Below are 19,876 nucleotides of genomic sequence, written 5' to 3'. Positions count from 1 at the left end.
TCTGCATCTTTGGCTTGCGCCCTCCCTCAATTCCTTTAGAAATGTGTTTCCAGTCATCTTTCCCATATGCAAATCTGATCATGTTCCTCTCTTACTCAAGCTTCCTTAATGACTAGCCATCACCTGCTGAATAAAATCCAATCTACTTTGCAAAGCCTGCCGAGAAAGCCCTCCAGGATATGGCCCTGATTTCTGCGTGGCTTCGCCTCCTGCTATTTCCTTCCTTCTAGCCTTGTAATTTCCCCCAAACAAGGCCGTTCTCTCAAATTCATTTGCCTTGGCACCTACTGTTTTTTCCAATGTTGCATTTCCACAGAGCAAACCCTTACCCCTCTTATTCAACTTACGGGTCTCCTGTGAAACACTGCCTTCTTATAAAGCTTTCCTTGATCCCCAGATAGATGTCAAAGCCTTTTCTCCTAGGCATCCCATTGCATTTGGTACTTACTCCTAGTATCATAATCTCTGTATTTCATGGACTGAGTGTGTTCTTCCTACCAAAATTTAACTCCTTAAGAAGAAGGACTGTGGTGTCATTTTGATAATCCCAAGCCTAGTACTGTTTTTAGCATGTAATAGGTGCTCACTGAATTTTGTTTGAATTAATCATGCAGGACGTCATACTAAATAAAAATAAAATGTGTCTTCTAGGGATTGATTTATTTTATTTCAGTCATGAGCTATTGTTCAAAGGTTGGCAAACTATAGCCCACTGTCCAAATCCAGCCACACCCATTCATTCATAAACTGTCTATGGTTGCTCTCATGCCACAAAGGCAGATCTGAGTAGTTTTGACAGAGACCACATGGCCCACAAATCCTGAAATATCTACTGTCTGGCCCTTTACAGAAAAAGATAGCCAACCCCTGCTACAGATACTAGAGCCCATCGGAGGGCATATTTTTAAATGCATTTAAAGAATAGATATGTAATTCCATTTTGACACTTCAAGTAGCAGCGGGCTCCCTTAGATACCTAAACTTCATATTTAAAAATCACCAACTCATCTGGAACTTCCCATTTGGGGTGAGGGGAAAGCAATTCACTGGTACTGTACCTGTGGTGCCCTAAGCTTAAAGGGTGTGAGTGAGAGGTACACCCAAGACTTAAGTCCCCAATTCCTGTCTAAACTTGTGGTTAGTCCAGCTATACCAAAAAAAGAAAAAAGAAAAAAATCCAAAATACACTGGGCCTGGAAGAATGTTCTTCAGTTCACCAAATGTGACTACAACCTACCCCCTTTGCCTAGATTTACTCACTCACTCCTCGGCCCTGACCCGTTCCCACATCCTGCTCCCTGGGCCCCTGGTAGTCCTCCTCATCATCCCCTGGATGCAAATGCACAGGTGTGAAGACAAACAAACAAATTCCTCATCTCCTTTAACTTCTGCTCAAGCCTGGACTTCCCTGTGAGGTCTTTCCCAGCCCTTCCACCTAATAATGTAAATCCCTGTCCTCTCCTCACACTGCTGGCCCCTTCCCTGCTTTTTGTTCCCTCCTTAGCAGTTATCATTACTTAACACGCTATATTCTTTACTTACCCTTGTTTATTTTCTGCCCCTACTAGAGTATGATATCTCCATTTGTTAAATGAATGAATAAATAAATCAATGAAATCCCAGATAAAGAGGAAAAAAATATCAAAGAATTAACATAGTGCCATTCACTCTTTGGAATGAACCTTCTAGGCAGGAATTTGCTACCAGTAGGGAACAAAGGTGTCTTAGCAGTCGCTGGGGCCAGCCTTTCTGTCTCTCTTCTTTAAGGTGAATAATGAGGATGGTGAAGTCTTCTGGGATTCCTTAAATGTTCCCCACATCCACAAGAAGTCCCTGGCGGTGTCTGTAGGGCCCAGCACTATTCCTTCTCCCAGAATTTTTCTTGATCGTTAAGGAAACAGTAGATACCTCTTCAAAGCTGTTGTGCCCTGGTTGATATCTGTGATACGTAGGAATTCCTCCTCAGTGAGGGGACATTGGGCTTCAGAGGATTGTGAAGTATTGTTTCTTAGGTCATCACTTTCTCACTGTCTGCATCAAGGGTAGAGATATTCACTCTCAGAGGTGTGAAATCAGAGGTGTGTATGTGAGCACACAAATAGACTCAGGATTGTGGGAATGTTTGCTTTGATTCTCTTATGTGGAGTATTTTAGCATCAAACGTCTCTATAAATATATGTAGCTTTTATTGATCATATCTCTATACTTACTGTGATCAAAATAGCTCATTAGACTGCTATAAATAGAAACTCAGTGGTTACAATTTAGCATAGAATTTAAAAGCCTAAGATTTTTTAGCTCGAGTCCTGGTTAGTTTCAAATATTGTAAGGTTTACAATTTGGGGAAAATTACTTAACCTTCCTAAGCCTCAACTTCATCTATATTATATTATATTATATTTATACATACTATATATTACTATAATATCAACATAATGTATCCTAAGTATATATTACAATAATGTATCATAAGTATGAATTATATATAATAATAATATATTGTGTCATATATAATAAATATACTAGATTGTATTATTATATAGAGGAAGTAACTAAAAAGCCCTTGGCACATTGCTGGTACACGGTAGGCTATCAATATACGTTTACCCTCCTATGTCTAGTGTGCACAATGGCAATTAGCAGTAGTTCTTCCTGTTACTGAGAAATAAAAAGTGAAAAGTTCCCATGTGTTCCCATAAAAGAGAGGAGGCAGGACCCTTGAAGCATCTTTCCACATAGTTTTCTTTGCATCGTTTTATGGGATCAGATGACCTAGCAGATACTCCAGATTTTGATGTTTGCAATTGACTGAGTAAATCCACAGTTAAGTAAGAGTGGATTTGATTTTAGCGATTGAGAGCCAATTTGGGAACATAAAAATGAAGTTTGCTTGACTTTATGACCGATTGAGAGAGAGGCTGAGGCTTGTGAGTCGTAGATTACTGTGTGACCCTTGATGTTTTTCCCCTTGATCTGCAGGGTGACTTCACGTGGAACAGTATGTCGGGTCGCAGCGTACGGCTGAGGTCAGTCCCCATCCAGAGCCTCTCAGAGCTGGAGCGAGCCCGGCTGCAGGAAGTGGCTTTTTATCAGCTGCAGCAGGACTGTGACCTGAGCTGTCAGATCACCATTCCCAAAGGTAAGGCCCCATCTGCCATCACATGGGGGATGCTGGAAGTCAAACATCTGCTCTGCCAGAGCCCCAAGCTGCAGAGTCCTCTCAGCCCCACTATTAACGCAGGAAGGAAGCTATAACTTCTGGGTCACTGGCTGGCACTGGCATCCATTTTGAAAGATGTGTTCAAGTGGGACAGTTTACATGTCGACTAATATGTGTATTTAAAGGGAAGATCAACTTGGGGCATTAAAGGGGAAAGCCATGTGTATCTCAACGGTCTACGTGGCTTCAGCACAACCAGTTAAAAAGAAGTTTCAGAAAGGTCAACTTAAAGGGTTAGAAGAAAAACGATGTCTATCTCAATATGATTTCAAAATAACCAGTTGAAAAGAATGTTTTAACAATCTGTTAAACTTCTCATTTGACCTTATGCAAACTCAGAATCAGTGATTATACCAATGTTAACTCATTTTTATCCAGTCTTTCACCTGGCCTGTCTCTGTTGGGGTTCACCACTATGACACTGGAGCCAGTGCAGACCTGGTTGTCTGATGTTTTTACAAACACAGATCCTGATTCTGGTAAAGATGAGAAGCATGTATTTGAAATCCTTTGACCTGTAAAGCCTGTTTCTGAATGTTGACTATCTTCTATAAAGGTACTTTTTAATGTGTATTTGTGTGTAGCCGAAAGGTAATTTGAGGTGAAGTGAAAAGCTGTGATGTTATACAAATAGAGTAAACCTGCCATAAAAACGCAACATTGGCTGCTGTGCCTAAAACTTAAAGGAAAGCAGGAGAGCGATAGCAAGCATCTGAAAGCTAGAAGACTGCCTTGGAAGGTTTCAGTATCTGCAGAACTTCTCCTTTGTTTTCTTTTTTTAGGGAGTTGAGGGGATGCTTCATGAATATTCATAAAATCATTCATATCATATATACACACATACACATAGATATGTAGTTCTCAACCAGGGATGGTTTTCCCCCATTCCCCAGGTAAAATTTAGCAATGTCTGGCTCCACTTTCAGTTTTCACAGCTTGGAGGAAGGATGCAGCTGACATCTACTGGATGGAAGCCAGGGATGCTGTTAGACATCCTGCAATACACTGGACAGTCCCCCACAGCAAGCATTGTCAGGGCCCAAGGGCCCAAGTGTAGAGGCTGAGCAACCTTAATATACACATGAACACATGTGCTCACATTCCGTCAACAGCAGTGTTGGTGGAGCTGTTTTCTTGGCTCACCTGTGTCTGACGGAAAGGGCACTGGCTTGGGAGTCTGAAGACCAGAATATGAGGACTTGTCTGGTCACGTGTGAGCTTGGGCAATTTATCTCTGTAGTAGGAGGCTTGGTTTTGTTGGCTAGAAAGAGTAGCACAGAAACAGTGACCACACAGAATTTTTTATTGGATGATGGCTCTTTAGGGCCACTTTTATTCTTTTTTTTAAAAAAATTGAAGTATAGTTGATTTACAATGTTATATTAGTTTCAAGTGAACATCAAAGTGACTCAGTATTTTTACAGATTATACTCCATTAAAAGTTATCACAAGATAAGACGTGGAGAGTGGACTTGAGGACACGAGAAGGGGGAGTGGTGGTCTGGGACGACGTCAGAGAGTGTCATAGACATATATACACTACCAAATGTAGAATGGATAGCTAGTGGGAAGCAGCCGCATAGCACAGGGAGATCAGCTCGGTGCTTTGTGACCACCTAGAGGAGTGGCATAGGGAGGGTGGGAGGGAGACGCAAGAGGGAGGGGATATGGGGATATATGTATACGTATGGCTGATTTACTTTGTTATACAGCAGAAGCTAACACACCACTGTAGAGCAATTATACTCCAATAAAGATGTTGAAAAAAAAAAGTTATTACAAGATAATGGCTATAATTCCCTGTGCTGTACAATATATCCTTGTTACTTATCTATTTTATACATAATACTTTATATCTCTTAATCCCTTACCCCAGTCTTGCCCCTCTCCCTTCCCGCTCCACACTGGTAACCACTAGTTTGTTTTCTGTATCTGTGAGTCTGTTTCTGTTTTGCTATATACATTCATTTGTTTTAGTTTTTAGATTCCACATATAAGTGATATCATACAGTATTTGTCTTTCTCTGTCTGACTTATTTCACTAAACATAATATTCTCTAAGTACATCCACATTGCTTCAAATGGCAGAATTTCATTCTTTTATGGCTGAGTAATATTCTATTCTATATATATACCACATCTTATTTATCCACTCATCTGTTGTGAATACTTCAGTTGCTTCCATATCTTGGCAATTGTAAATAATTCTGCTATGAACATTGGGGTGCATGTACCTTTTTGAATTTTTTTTTCCAGATATATACTAGAGTGGAATTCATGGATCTTATGGTAGTTCTATTTTTAGTTTTCTATTTTTAGCAGCCTCCATACTGTTTTCCACAGGGCTGTACCAATTTACATTCCCACCAACAGTGTAGGAGTGTTTCCTTTTCTCCATATCCTTACCAACATTTGTTATTTGTAGACTTTTTGATGATAACCATTTTACAGGTGTGAGGTGATATCTCATTGTGATTTTGATTTGCATTTGCCTGATGATTAGCGACGTTGAACATCTTTTCATCTGCCTCTTGGCCATCTGCATTTCCTCTTTGGAAAAATGTCTGTTCATGTCTTCTGCCCATTTTTAAATTGGGCTTTTTTTTTGGATGTTGAGCTGTTTTTATATGTTGGATATTAACCCCTTATTGATCATATCATTTGCAAAAATTATTTCTCCCATTCCATAGGTTGTCTTTTCATTCTGTCAGTGGTTTCCTTTACAGTGCAAAAAAAAAAGTTTAATTAGGCCCCATTTGTTTATTTTTGCTTTTACTTCTTTTGCCTTAGGAGACAGATCCAAGAAAATATTGCTACGATTTATGTCAAAGAGTGTTCTGCCTAAGAGCTTTATGATTTCAGGTCTTATAGTTAAGTCTTTAATCCATTTTGAGTTTATTTTTGTATATGGTGTGAGGAAATGTTCTAGTCTCGTTCATTTACATGTAGCTGTTAAATTTTCCCAGCACCACTTATTGAAGAGACTGTCTTTTCTCCATTGTATATTCTTGCCTCCTTTGTCACAGATTAATTGACCAGAGGTGTGTGGGTTTATTTCTTGTCTCTCTCTATGTGTCTGGTTTTGTGTCAGTACCACGCTGTTTTGATTACTGTAGTTTTGTAGTATAGTCTGAAGGCTGGGAGAGTGATACCTCCAACTTTGTTCTTTTTTCTCAAGATTGCTTTGGCAACTCCAGGTCTTTTGTGGTTCCATATACATTTTTGGATTATTTGTTCTAGTTCTGTGAAAAATGTCTTGGGTATTTTGATAGGGATTGCATTAAATCTGTAGATTGCTTTGGGTTGTATGGCCATTTTAACAATATTAATTCTTCCAATCCAAGAGCACAGGCTATTTTTCCATTTCTTTGTATCATCTTCAATTTTCTTCATCAGTGTTTTACAGTTTTCAGAGTAAAGGTCTTTCACCTCCTTGGTTAAGTTTATTCCTAAGTATTTGATTCTTTTTGATGTGATTTTAAATGGGATTGATTTTCACTTTCTCTTTCTGATAGTTTGTTATTACTGTGTAGAAAAGCAACAGATTTCTGTATATTAATCCTGTATCTTGCAGCTTTACTGAATTCATTTATTAGTTTTAATAGTATGTTGGTGGAGGCTTTAGGGGTTTCTTTCTTTCTTTCTTTCTTTCTTTCTTGCTTGCTTGCTTTCTTTCTTTCTTCGTGGCTGTATTGGGTCTTCATTGCTGCACACGGGCTTTCTCTAGTTGCAGTGGGCAGGGGCTACTCTTCGTTGCGGTGTGCGGGCTTCTCATTGCGATGGCTTCTCTTGTTGCGGAGCATGGGCTCCAGGCCCATGGGCTCAGTAGTTGTGGCTCTTGGGCTCTAGAGCGCCGGCTCAGTAGTTGTGGGGCATGGGCTTTGTTGCTCCACAGCATGTGGGATCTTCCCGGACCAGGGCTGGAACCCGTGTCCAGTGCATTGGCAGGAGGATTCTTAACCACTGTGCCACCAGGGAAGTCCCTAGGGTTTTCTATATAAAGTATCATGTCCTCTGCAAATAGTGACAGTTTTACTTCTTCCCTTCCAATCTGGATGCCTTTTATTTCTTTTCCTTGTCTGATGGCTGTGTTCAGCACTTCCAATATTGTGTTAAATAGAAGTGGCAAGAGGGGCCACTTTCATTCTTTAAGCTGGAATCTCAGACTCTGCTGGAGGTCATGAAAGAGTTCAGGAGAAGGGAGAGGTAGGTTAGGCCAAGCAGCTGGTGGACAGGCACATTTCACTGACTGATGCCTGGCTCCCTTGACTTTCTCATCATATGCTACTTGACACCACAACTACAGCCAGTTCCTTCCAGGAGGAAATTCCTACCCCTGTTATATCTTTTCATACTAATGTAACACAGAGATCCTCAGGTCAAGTAAGAAGAAAATCCCTTTGGCAATGGGTGAAAAATGAGTGCTAATCACCATCAGGCCAGGTTGCTGCTTCTCCCTAAGACCTTCTCATTCTGCCTCATCTTGTCTTGGTTTGGTTTTAAGGTGGAGATGAGGCCTGCCCTCACCTCCCCATTAACTCACAAGGTGGCCCAGGTGGGGCCCAATCGTCCTTATCCCTTTTACAAGAACAGATGTTCTTTCAGTTCCTAAGAAAAATTTTTAATAGAAATGTTTCTGGCAAACCAAATTTATAGTGAAGGGAATGATGACTCTAAAAAGTTATGTGAAAACCAGATTGGATGCACATCAGATGAGATACCAAGGAAAAAATATTCTTTGTAGCTTTGTTTTTAAATCCAGTTAATTTGATGTTTCTCTTTGTTCTTGCTTTTTATAGAGTCCACTAAATAAATAACCTTTACCAAACAGAGAATTTTATAAAACTTATCTGCTAGAAGCTCTGTCTCCGTTGCTTATTTATGAGACTATGTTGGTCCTAGTACATTCAGGGAAAGATTTGTTCTATCAAGATATTCAAAGATGTTTGGGTTACAGGAGTTATTTTGATATTTTCCATCAAAGTAGGAGCTAATGGTTTACAAATAATTTCTTACTTACGAAGGAGAGAAGGAACTGTGTGGCTGGGTGGAAAAAAACAGACATCACCAAAGAGTTCTGAAACTATTGCTTTGGGCAGATGATTATAGACATTGAATATTTACCAAGATCCTTCAAATGCATGGCTGGTGCTGAGTGCTATGATGGCAGCTTTGGTCCAAGGGTAGCCACTTGCTTCCATGTAAACCCCTAAGTGGAGGTTCTAAACAGGGTCATCTTCACTGTATGAATAATTTACTCAGGAAAATAAATAGTTGCCAGGGCCTAGAACCTAAAGAAATGATACCAAGCCTAATGAGATAGTGAGTACAATGAAAATGGAAACATACTCAAGCTCACATTTTTGTTCTTTGCCACGTTAGGATGACTGTAGGAATTTATTTACAGGTATCTGTTTGGAGGACCCTCTTCCTCTACGACACTGGTGCTTCCAGGGCTCAGATGAATGATAATATAACATATTCATCAGCTGCTGGTATTCACCATAGAGAGGGAAGAATAGAAGATTGGTGGGAAAAAAAAAAGGATTGGTGGGTTGGGAAGTTACTGGGGTTATTCCCAGAGGTGGGATCCAAAGCACAGGTAGAGAGTTTGACCTCCTCCTGAGCTTTAGTAGTAGGTGGACATTGGTTATATGGGTACAGATGCAGGTAGCTTAGAAGATGATGGGAGAGCATGTGGAATTTCACTCCAGATTGCCTCTTCACTCACAGCAAAATAGGAAACAATTTCATCTGCTAGGAGTGGGGCTGGGAAGGAGGTCCTGGAGGTTTGAGGAAAGAGGAGAGGAATGGAAAAGAGGGAAGCTGATGGACCAGCAATGTTGCAGGATTTCAGGGCAGCCCTAAAGGTCTCTTTGAGGTTAGTAGGTGGGAATTTAAATTGCAAAATAAACATCTGGGCAGCTAAACACTGCTAAAGCAAACACACCATTTTGTAGTTTGAGTTTCCCAGCCCTGTTTAATCCAAATTTCCTCTCAGTAGAGTTAGGATTTTCTGGTTGAGTTCAATAATGGTAGAGAGGGACATGGCAGTTGAGAGTATATCTGTGGTAGGCAGAATATTGGACCCCTCAAAGATGGCCTGGAACCTTTGAATATTTACCTCACATGCCAAAACGAACTTTGCAGATGTGATCAACTCAGGTCCTTGAGACAGCAAGATTATCCTGGATTATCTGGGAGGGTCCAAACTAATCACATGGGTACTAAAAAGCAGAGAAACTTTCCCATCTGAGAGAGATATGACTCTGGAGGAATGGTCAGAGAGATGTAGTGTTGCTGGCTTTGATGATGGAGGAAGGGGCCATGAGCCAAGGAATGCAGGAGGCCTCTAGAAGCTAAAAAAGGCAAGGAAACAGATTGTCCCTAGAGCCTCTAGAAAGGAATTCAACCCTGCTGACACCTTGATTTTAGCCCAGTGAGACCCATTTCAGACTTCTGGTCTCCAGAAATGTCAGATAATAAATTTGAGTTGTTTAAGCCACTAAGTTTGTGGTCATTTGTTACAGCAGCCATAAGAAACTAATACAGTATCCAAGGGAATGATTATAATCTCAGACCATGGACTCTAAGTTGAATGAGAAGTTAGAAATAAATATAAAAGACATATTTTTCTTGAATAAAAAGAATCAATAATATAAAGATGTCAATTATGTCATAAATTGTCTGTAAACTGAATGTGATTCCAAAAAACATACTGACAGAATTTGTTGTTGTAATATCACTAAATTGTTCTAAACATCATCTTGGCAAATAATTATATGAGAGTAAGTAGGCAGGGGAAAATCTGAAAAAGAGGTCAAATGGAAATTATCCCTATCCATTTATAAAATGTCATAAAACTAAAGCAGTTAAAAGAGTATTGTACTGCTTCACAGTAGGTAGATCAATGGGAGACAATAGAGTTCAGAATTAAGCTAAAATAAATGAGAACTTATGACATAAATATTGCATTTTTTGTCAGGGGGAAATGATGGCTTAGTATTGTATTTGTGACAATGAGACAACCATTGAGGAGAAAAATCGGGATTCTGACCTTACTCCTTACATCCAAATAAATTGATGTGGAAGAAAGATTTGAAGATTTAAAAAATGAAACTATAAATGCACCAAAACAAAAAATAGCTAGATATTAATATATTTTTACATGGAGGAAGGCACTACCCAGAAAACATAAAGAGAGTGACCTGTTTCACTACGTTAAAAAAAAATAGAATCATCTGTGTGGCAAATAAATAAGTAAATAAATAAATAAAGTAGAAATTTACAACACATTTGACAAACTAAAAGCTAACTTCTCTACGATACAAAGCTTTATTACAAATTAATATGAGAAAGAACATAATTAAAATGTGGACAAATTATAGGCAGCTCACAGAAAAAGAAATTCAAATGATTTATAAATATTTGTAAAGATGCTCTCACCCTCATATTCATTCAAGAAATGCAAGCTCAACGACAAGGAGATTTTTTTTTCTCTTAGATAGGAATGGCTCCAAAAGTTGGATGGTATACTTTCTAGGAAAACAGACACTCATGTACTGTTGATAGGAATATAATTGTTGCAGCAACTTACAAGATGATTTGGCAACATCTAACTCTTAAATGGCCCAATAATGCTACTTCTGGGAATGTATCTCACAGATATATACTTGTATTAGTCGAGATAGGCTAACCACTTAGTACCTTAATACTATAAAAGTTTCTTTCTTGCTCAGGCACCATCGACTGCAGGTTGGCCATGAGGATTGGGAGGGGAGAGTGTGCCACACAGTTATGCAGGAACCTAGGTTTCTCCAATCTTGTGGCTCCTCCCTCCTCTATATCTATTCAACCAGGAGACAAGCAAAATAAAAACTAATAAGATTTACATAAACCTTCTAAGATGACTGATGAGCTTAATTTGTTACCCCTTCTAAACTTAAGATATTTCAAAAAGGGAATTTTGAAGATGCTATAGAGAACCTAGTGGTAGAAATCAGGAGGCCTTTCGGTGGGAGGGATCATACCTATCAATAGAGTTTTCCCTGTGAGCTTGAGTTTGCCCCATAGAGGCGACCATGGAATGTTTCTACCCGTCAAAGGCTGCTCTTGGCATAAGCTCTTTGTTTTTTTTTTAACATCTTTATTGGAGTATAATTGCTTTACAATGGCGTGTTAGTGTCTGCTGTGTAACAAAGTGGTCAGCAATACATAAACATATATCCCCATATTCTCTCCCTCTTGCGTCTCCCTCCCACCCTCCCTATCCCACACCTTAAAAAACTAAAAATAGAACTACTGTATGACCCAGCAATCCCACTACTGGGCATATACCCTGAGAAAACCATAATTCAAAAAGAGTCATGTACCACAATGTTCATTGCAGCATTATCTACAATAGCCAGGACATGGAAGCAACCTAAGTGTCCACTGACAGATGAATGGATAAAGAAGATGTGGTACATTTATACATTTGCATAAGCTCTTGGATCAGACTTTCTAGTCTGTAAATGGCTCAATCCTTAACAGCAGACCCAGGAAACAAATGCGGAGACCATGGTCGAGAAATTAAGCAATGCCTAATGGCCTTCATGAACTTTTCATTTATTCGGAACACATCAATGGAGTATTGTTTATGTATCAGATTCAATTAATATTATTTTGATAGCATTTTAATACCAGTGGTCTGAGGCAGGGGTTAGTGAACTGGCCCCCTGGCCAAACCCAGCTCACCATCTGTTTTTGTAAATAAAATCTTATTGGCACACAGCTATGCTTATTCATTTACGTATCATCTATGGCTGCTTTTGAGCAAGGATAGCAGAGTCGAATAGTCGTGACAGTCCATATGCCTCAGGGAGTCTCAAACATTTCCTATCTGGCCCTTTACAGGAAAAAATGGCTCACCTCTGGTCTAAGGTAAAATAAAAGGAAGCGACTGACTTATGCCCAATCTGTAAAGCAGCTTAGTGTAGCCTTTATCTCACTATAATGGAAACTAAGTATTTAAAGCGGAATGGTTTCATAAGAGAGAAATGCATATTCAAGTTTTCTTTAGTGCTCTTTTTTTCTTCACTTAATTTCTGATATCACAGTTGAGAAAGGCTTCGTTTATGTATTTTAAAAACAGTCCCATGGAATGAGGAATAGCTGGTGGTTTAAGAAAATGTGGGCAATAGTCTAATAAAAGAGTACTCTGATGCCTCAAAATTGCTGTTATATGGCTTCCATATAAAGTGGTCCCTCGCCATTGTCCCTCAGGCTGTGTAAAACCCAAGTAAACAACTCAATGAAATCAAGAAAATGATATTCTTGGTTGGCTAACACTGCAGCTGTCTTTGGTTTGTGATTCGAATGTTGATTTAAAAAATAAGGGCAACCTGATGGGCAAGGAAATTGATCTTGGGTGTTTATGCAACAACCCTAGACAGAAACTATAGCTGTCCAATTTCTATGTTATCCCTGCTGGCATTGTCCATTTGAAGAGGTGAAGCGCGAGAACTGTTTATCAAAGCTTTTTGTGTAAGTAAAAATGAAGTTGAAACCTGGGGTAAAATCCACAAACTTCAGTGTAGGTAGAAATGCTGATAGGAAACAAACATCACCAAATAGGGTGACCAAAGAATAATGTTAGACCACTGGGCTCAGAGGCTCTCAACAAATGTCTCTAGTGTGTGAGCTGTAGAGGTAGTTGTATCTTTTATTTTACATCTCAGCCCAGCAAACACATGAACCAGATGGTGTTTATTGTTATCTGAGATACACTTTGATATTCTCTATAATGTTCTCTCCTATTGTCTTCTATTTGATTCTATATCATTTTCTAAAATACGCTTGTCATGACATGCTAAATTTTCATGATTCATTAATAAGTTATGACCCACAGTTTGAATAACGCAATCTTAAAAGGCAGATGGAATGGAAAAGAGGCGATCAAGAAGAAAAGAACAAAAATGGCAGCATGGAAACCTTTCACTTGTTCACTGCTGTGGCTCTTAGGGCCTTGGTAAGGTGGATGGGGCATTGTTTCCCTAGGGCCACAGAAAGGAACCTAGGCTAGACCCTTGGCCTAAGCATCTAGTACCTTCTCTATCTAGAGCCCAACATTGGCGTGCCATCCAGGGGCTTCCCATGCTGCTTCACTGCTCTCATGTCAAAAGTAGTCCACATCCTCAAGGAGTTCTTAGTCCATCGATAGAGAAAGCACAGACACATCAGTTGTATTAAAACAGAGCAGTGGATATCGTCCTGTCCAAGTTAGCTTTGGTGACCCTTACAGGTAGAAGCTGCCTCATCTACCTATTCCAGTAAAACCCAGGAATGACAGAGAGGTTCCGCTGCAGGTTTTTGTTGAAATGTTCTTCTTGGGTGCTCTCCTCTGTACCCCAGGGCTTTTACCATGTCAAGTTCTCAAGTGTGTGCTGCTGTATGATTCTGTTCTGTGCCAAGCAGGCAAGCCAGTACAATAGTCTGTGGTTATCTAAGCCATATGTTTTGTGCCTTCATATTCACGAATGGCTTCCCTTATGTTCTTGGACAATATAGTTTTCTATCTGAGGTCTTGTCCCTACTGGTCACATTTACACATATTGATGTATCTTTGTTGGAGTAGCAGCTATTGTTGCACAAGGCTTTGGCATCTTGAACAAAACTTTTGTCATTGCAGTTTCTGAAATATTCTGGCACCTTTCAAAGATTTCAAGACTACACTATTCTCTCTGTTGGGATCATGGCCCAAAAGTAAACTTGATAATTACAAAGAATGTCCCATCCTTGAAATATGAATAGGAGCTTCCAGTTTTGCTTTTTTCTTTGTTTCCCCATGGGCAAAAACAAAGGCAAATAGTAATAATTGAAATTAAATACCAAGTGTTTTTTAAACTAATCAAGCTTTCTAGATAATTTGAAATTGAGCCCTCAAGATTATTTAAAAATTCAATCAGTGGGTGTTTATAAAGTTTTTTATAAGTGGAAAGCTCTGGAAATTAGTTTAAGGGGGTCTTCACTTAAGATAGGAGAGGGCAAACTACAGCCCAAAGGCCAAATCCAGCCCACTGCCTGTTTTTGGAAATAAAGTTTTATTAGAACACAGCCATATGTATTTGTCTCTGTATTGTCTAAGGCTGCTTTAGTGCTACAACAGCAGGGTGGAGTAGTTTTGACAGAGACCATATGGCCCACAAAGCCAAAAATATTTGCTATCTGGACCTTTACAGAAAAAGCTTGCTGACCTCTGATTTAGGAGATTAATATTAATTTGATATAGTAATTTAGTTATTATCCATGTGGTTGATCGACTATACCATCCTATTCATTTCAGTTTCTTCACTATCTTAGTTTTACTCTTCCATAATTGAGTGTTTTTTAATTATCAGACTTTCATAACTCTCAGATGTTTTAGTGTTTATATTATATGTAATCACATTTTTTTTTCAAAGTGAGCAATAAATTCCCTTGGTGAAGCTAAACAAGAAAGAAATGTCAATATTTAAATGCGTTGCTTAAACAACTGATGCCACCATGCAGGTTATAGGAATGTCAGTTATGCATCAGATGGGTGACTTTAATAATAAGTCAGTCTCCAATATGGGTTGATTATTAGCTTTATTATTACTATCTGGTTTGATAACTGAGAATTTAACTGTCTTTCTCTTTAAGGACTTTACTTATTTACAGATTTACAGTTCTTCGTAATCTGATCTTCCTGCTCTTATCCTCCTTCCTTATCTTAGATGCCACCCAACACACGCAAATTCAGATCTTCTAGGGATGTCTTTCTTAGGGCTATCTAGCATTATATGACAAGACTGGTGCAAATATAAGTAGGAAAATCACATCCCACAACTGGAGTTTTGGGTTATCCATCGTTAAGATGCTTTGGCTGCAAATTATGGAAACCAAACCAAAAGTGACTTATATAACAAAGAAATTGATTATATTACTTTACTAGGAGCTCACAGATAGGCTAGTTCCAGGACTCATAAATTCAGTGGCCTTCCACCTTTTTTCTCTGCCATAATCATGGGTCACTTTGTTCCTTGGCTGGCTTCCCTCATTGTCACAAAATGACTGCAGCAGCCACCAGCATCACTGCTTCTATGGCAGCATGAAGAGGCAGAGAAGAGCAGTGACTCTTCAGCAAGTATCTTTTTAATAGAAGAGAAGGATTTTCACTGCTGCCTCCTAGCAGACTTCCCTCCCTTCTGGATCCCTAGAATCGCAACACTTGCCAGTGCCCAAATCAATACAGCAAGCAGAAAGAAATCACCAGAACTAGCTTGACTTGAGTTTCCTTTCCTGAGCCTGGGGTGAGCGCTCATCCCAGGGTGCATGACCACGTGGAGGGCGAGCACCTAACAAAATAGGGAAAGAAAAAGTTGGGGGTGGGGTGGGGGGGGTAGTAGAGTAAAGATGGATTTAGATTAGTAACCATTGGTGTACATAATAACAATGTCAGCTTCTGCCATTGCAAACAAGCAACAGGGAGGAAACTGTTTGTTTATTGATTTGCATTAGTGTCTGACAGAGTGCTTTGCTTTTGTTGCTCAGGAAATTGTTAAGAAATTGAATGGAAAGGATTAAAAATTCAATCATAGCACATTTTTTTCTATGGTATTTCTATATCATAAAGAATTGTTTCAAATGGCTCAAAGAATAATCAAACGCAAGAATGGGGAAGGATGGGGAGCCTAACACTTTTCATCTAATTGCACCATCTGTCCAGTTACTGAATCTATGAGAGCTGTTTTCATGGCAGCAACCAGCAGAAATTTTGAGGAGTTTCCAAGGCTTAAAGTCTATGACTTAAAGATAATTGATTCCCTTCTTACTTATTCATTATAAAACGATATCTGTCAAAAAGAAGGTAGGTAGCCTTAGCCCCTTAGACAGGTCGAAAATCACACCATGTGTCAATACCCTTGTCTGACTCTACCTTTTCAACTAGACCTGCAGGCTTTGGCTTTAAAATGAGTAATGATGAAACTCCTCTAAATTGCAGTTAATTTCCCTGAGTTAACAATCCAGGGTATTTCTTTGGGATGAGTGCTTTCTGTCTTTTTGTTCTCCCACCTGCTTTCTTTCCTTTACGCTCCAGGAAATAAATATAACTTAAGGAAGTGATTTGCCAAAAGCCATTTTTCTTGCTCTGATATTTGGAAACTTCTGTCTCTGCAAATACAAGACCTCCATAGACTAAGTTAAAAATACTGTTTTCAGCTTAGGGTATGTGCAATGAGAGATGCAAATTCAAGAGCCTGGAAGGACAGACTAGCTCCTAGTTTGGGAAAAGGTAACAGCAGTGCTTCTCCTTTGGAACACGAGCTTATAGCCCCCCCCCCTTTTTTTAAACTCAAAACACTTGAAAGTGGAAAAAATGACAGAAAGGAAAAGATCCTTCTAGGGCATAATTTGTTCACGACCAGTTATTACAGTAAGCAGTGATCACAAAGAATGCCTGGCTAAGGAAAAACCATAGTTGAGCTTTTAAACCCATGGCATCCAAGCCATGCAAACAACTTCCCTACCTCACGTTTTGAAAGAATAACGAAACATGCTCAACAAATCGAATATCTCAATGATTTTCTGTAATAGAGACACACTTGTTTAGAGGTTCAAGAATCTACAAGGTCTTTTCTTTTCTTCTTGAGAAAATATTTCAGAACTAATTACCTTGCCAAATAATTTACAGAAAATGGGAAAGGTTTCTTAGTGTTTAATTTATCTGGAAGCATGGTGACCTCCAAGAGCTGACTTTCTTACAACAGTGAGAGACTCACAGAATGTTCTTATTTTCTGACCACAGCTTTGATAATTTCACCACCACTTCAACATGTAAACTGTGGGGATTACTACATTTCTCAAGTAGTTTGGGGAGCCTCGGCTCTAAGGAGAGTCATCTGCATTGCTTAAGAATACCATAAATATTTCTTTCCCCAAGAAACATAGACACTTTGGAAACAGATTTTGAAAAATCTAATCCACAAGGTGCTAGCAGGATGAAGAAACAGTGTTTGATTCATTGGGATTTAAACCAAGAAGAATGACTCAATCACCCTGTTTCTACCTGCTTTCTATTTCAATCAAGGTTAATGGAAAAACTGCTAAGGATGAGGTGATATATAAATGGAAATTTTGACCTATAGATTTGATTAAATAACCAACAGTCTATAGCATGGAAGATATATAGTGAGATTCAAAGTTGGCTGAGAGGCAGGACCAGTTTGGGCTTGAGTACATGGTTTTCCACTTTTTCCATGTAGATTGTTTTCTTCCAGGATTCTTAATTTTTCACTCTCTTAAGGCCTAGTTCCCACTAAAGAAACTATCAATCCACTCCTGAATTTGTGATTTTCTCATCTTTTTTCACCAGTAGAATGCTTGCTTGATAGAAGTTTGGATTGCTAGGAATAAAACATTGAGAGGCTTAGGATAGGAAAGGATTTCCTACACTAAGCAGTCACCATGTGACTTATTCGGAGAAATCCCCAGCAAAATTCAGAGGTCCCTGCGAAGGGTAACTTCATCCTTTAAGAGACTGAACTTGAACATTAGCCTTCCCAAGCAGAGTCAAGGACAGCCTTCTTGCTTCTGACCTACCACCTAGTAACCGTCTCCACTGAAGCATTTCCTCATTTTGTTTTAATGAGGTTTCCACGTATCTGTCTTTAGCGCTAAACTCTGAGTTTCTCAAAAGCAGAGGCAATGCTTGTTCATCTGGGTTCATAACTAACACCTAGCTCTGTCTCATCCTTAATGTTGGATGGAGGGATAGATGGAGCAATGGATGGCTCGATCAATGGAGGGTGAGCCCACTTTCTAGGGGGAAGATGCACTTTAAATGGAGAACTATTGTAGTATAAATCATATTCCTAAGCCAAGGAACTCATCATGTTCTGTGGCACATCATCCCTTAATAGAGATTACTTGTTTTAGAGTAGAGGAGAGAGCCCTGCTTTGGCTCCTGTCCTAAATCTCTGGGGTTAATCCCAGTTTAACTCTTAGGCCAGAGTAATGCACTGGTCCTATTGGTTCCCCTATCCTGGGATTGTTGCCACACTTCCTGCCAAGAAGCAGATGTAGCCACTTTCCTGGCAACTACTACTCCTTGCTGTCAGGGCTGCTCTCCTTTCCTTTTCTTGGGACGCACTTTGAATAGGGAGCAGGCAACTCACTCAGAGTAGCAGGGGCAATTTTGAATTCATTCCACTGAGCATGGGTATGGCATTAACTGGCTCCAATGTCCAGCCCGACTTTTCCTGGGATATGATTCTGACTGGGGTTTTGGTTGCCCAGCTCTCATCAGTCCCTATGTGTTTTCCAGTGTTGATTTATTTGGCCAAATTAATTTACATTGGTGAGATTAATTATTAGAAAACACTAGACTTGGAGTGTGGGCCCAATGAATGGCCCTCAAGTGCCAGGAGCCATAAATAATATTATTATTTCTTTGACAAATCTGCTCCAAACTGGAAATAAAATATCTGGTTTAGTCTTCTGCTTGCTTTATTTGGGGGAGGTCTGTGGCTTGAGAGCCATCAAAAGGGAAATGTAGCTGAGACTAAAGAATGAATTTTAGTTTTGGTAAACAATTAAATAATTTTAGTAGACACTTTTATAAGACATCCACAGATTGTGGGGCTCACCTAATGTACTTTCATATATATAATTTAAAAACTATATTTCGGTTTATTAGGATAGGCATCAGAACCTGAAAAATAAACAGATTTCTGTGCTAAGCAGTGCTCTTGGATTCCAATGATGGGTACAAAGTCTGGATAACTTAAGCAGAAAAGTGATTTAGAGAACCCAAGAAATAGGAGGTATCTGAAGATAATCTAATCAGCCACATATGAAAACATCACCAGAGCCATAAAAACAAATCTGGTCAAGCCTCTCAACTGTCCACTCCCTTTCCAGAAAACATGCTACACAGAATGGCAGATATAATGGATGCTTTATATTGGCTTAGACACATGTTTTCTTTCAGATCAGAGAGATGTGAATAGGAAGATTATTCCAATAGTTTCAGCCAGGTCAGAAACTCTGGCATGTGAGTCACCTTCTTGCCATAAATTTCAGCTCCCAAGTCCGTGTTTCAGAAGTACTTCAGTGAGCAGTGCAAGCCTCCGCTTTCTCACATGCGTGACAAATGAGTCTTCAACCTTTGTTTGAATACATCCAGTGCCTGGGAGAAAGGGCTTTTTTAAAAATGAATTTTGTATTTTGGAATCATTTTAGATTTACAGAAAAGTTATCAAGATAATACAGAGTTCCCATACGCCCCTCACCCAGTTTCCCCTAATGATAACATGTTTTATAACCTTGGTACACTTATCACAACTAAGAAACCAACATTGGTATGTTACTCTCAACCAAGCTACAGACTTTGTTTAGATTTCACCAGTTTCCCCACTAACATCCTTTTGCTGTTCCAGGGTCCCATGCAGGATACTACATGCATTTAGCTGAGCATCATTTTTTAAAAAATAACAAACATTTCTTAACTCACACAGTTTCTGGGAATATCTTATCCTGGTTGTTCTGGTTCAGGTTCTGGTTCATGAGGTTGCCATCAACCTGAGCCGGGGCTGCAGTCATCTGAAAACATGACTGGGCCGGAGGATCAGTGTCCAATCTTACTCACGTGGCTGC

The 19,876-nt window shown here is 39.4% G+C and overlaps 1 protein-coding gene across 12 annotated transcripts in view; it reads left to right on the top strand.

Moving 5' to 3' along the window:
• ARHGAP6 (Rho GTPase activating protein 6) overlaps positions 1-19,876 on the top strand; it is a 497,891-nt gene that overhangs the window by 409,800 nt on the left and 68,215 nt on the right. For all 12 annotated transcript variants that reach the window (XM_082447001.1, XM_082446997.1, XM_082447004.1 and 9 more), the window contains one exon: positions 2,980-3,139. In XM_082447001.1, coding sequence (XP_082303127.1) covers positions 2,980-3,139 — 160 coding nt within the window. The remainder of the gene's footprint in view (positions 1-2,979; positions 3,140-19,876) is intronic.

This window comes from Balaenoptera physalus, assembly GCF_965194825.1.
Source record: "Balaenoptera physalus genome assembly, chromosome: X".
NCBI classification, from domain to species: domain Eukaryota; kingdom Metazoa; phylum Chordata; class Mammalia; order Artiodactyla; family Balaenopteridae; genus Balaenoptera; species Balaenoptera physalus.
This window is presented reverse-complemented; position numbering and strand designations above follow the sequence as displayed.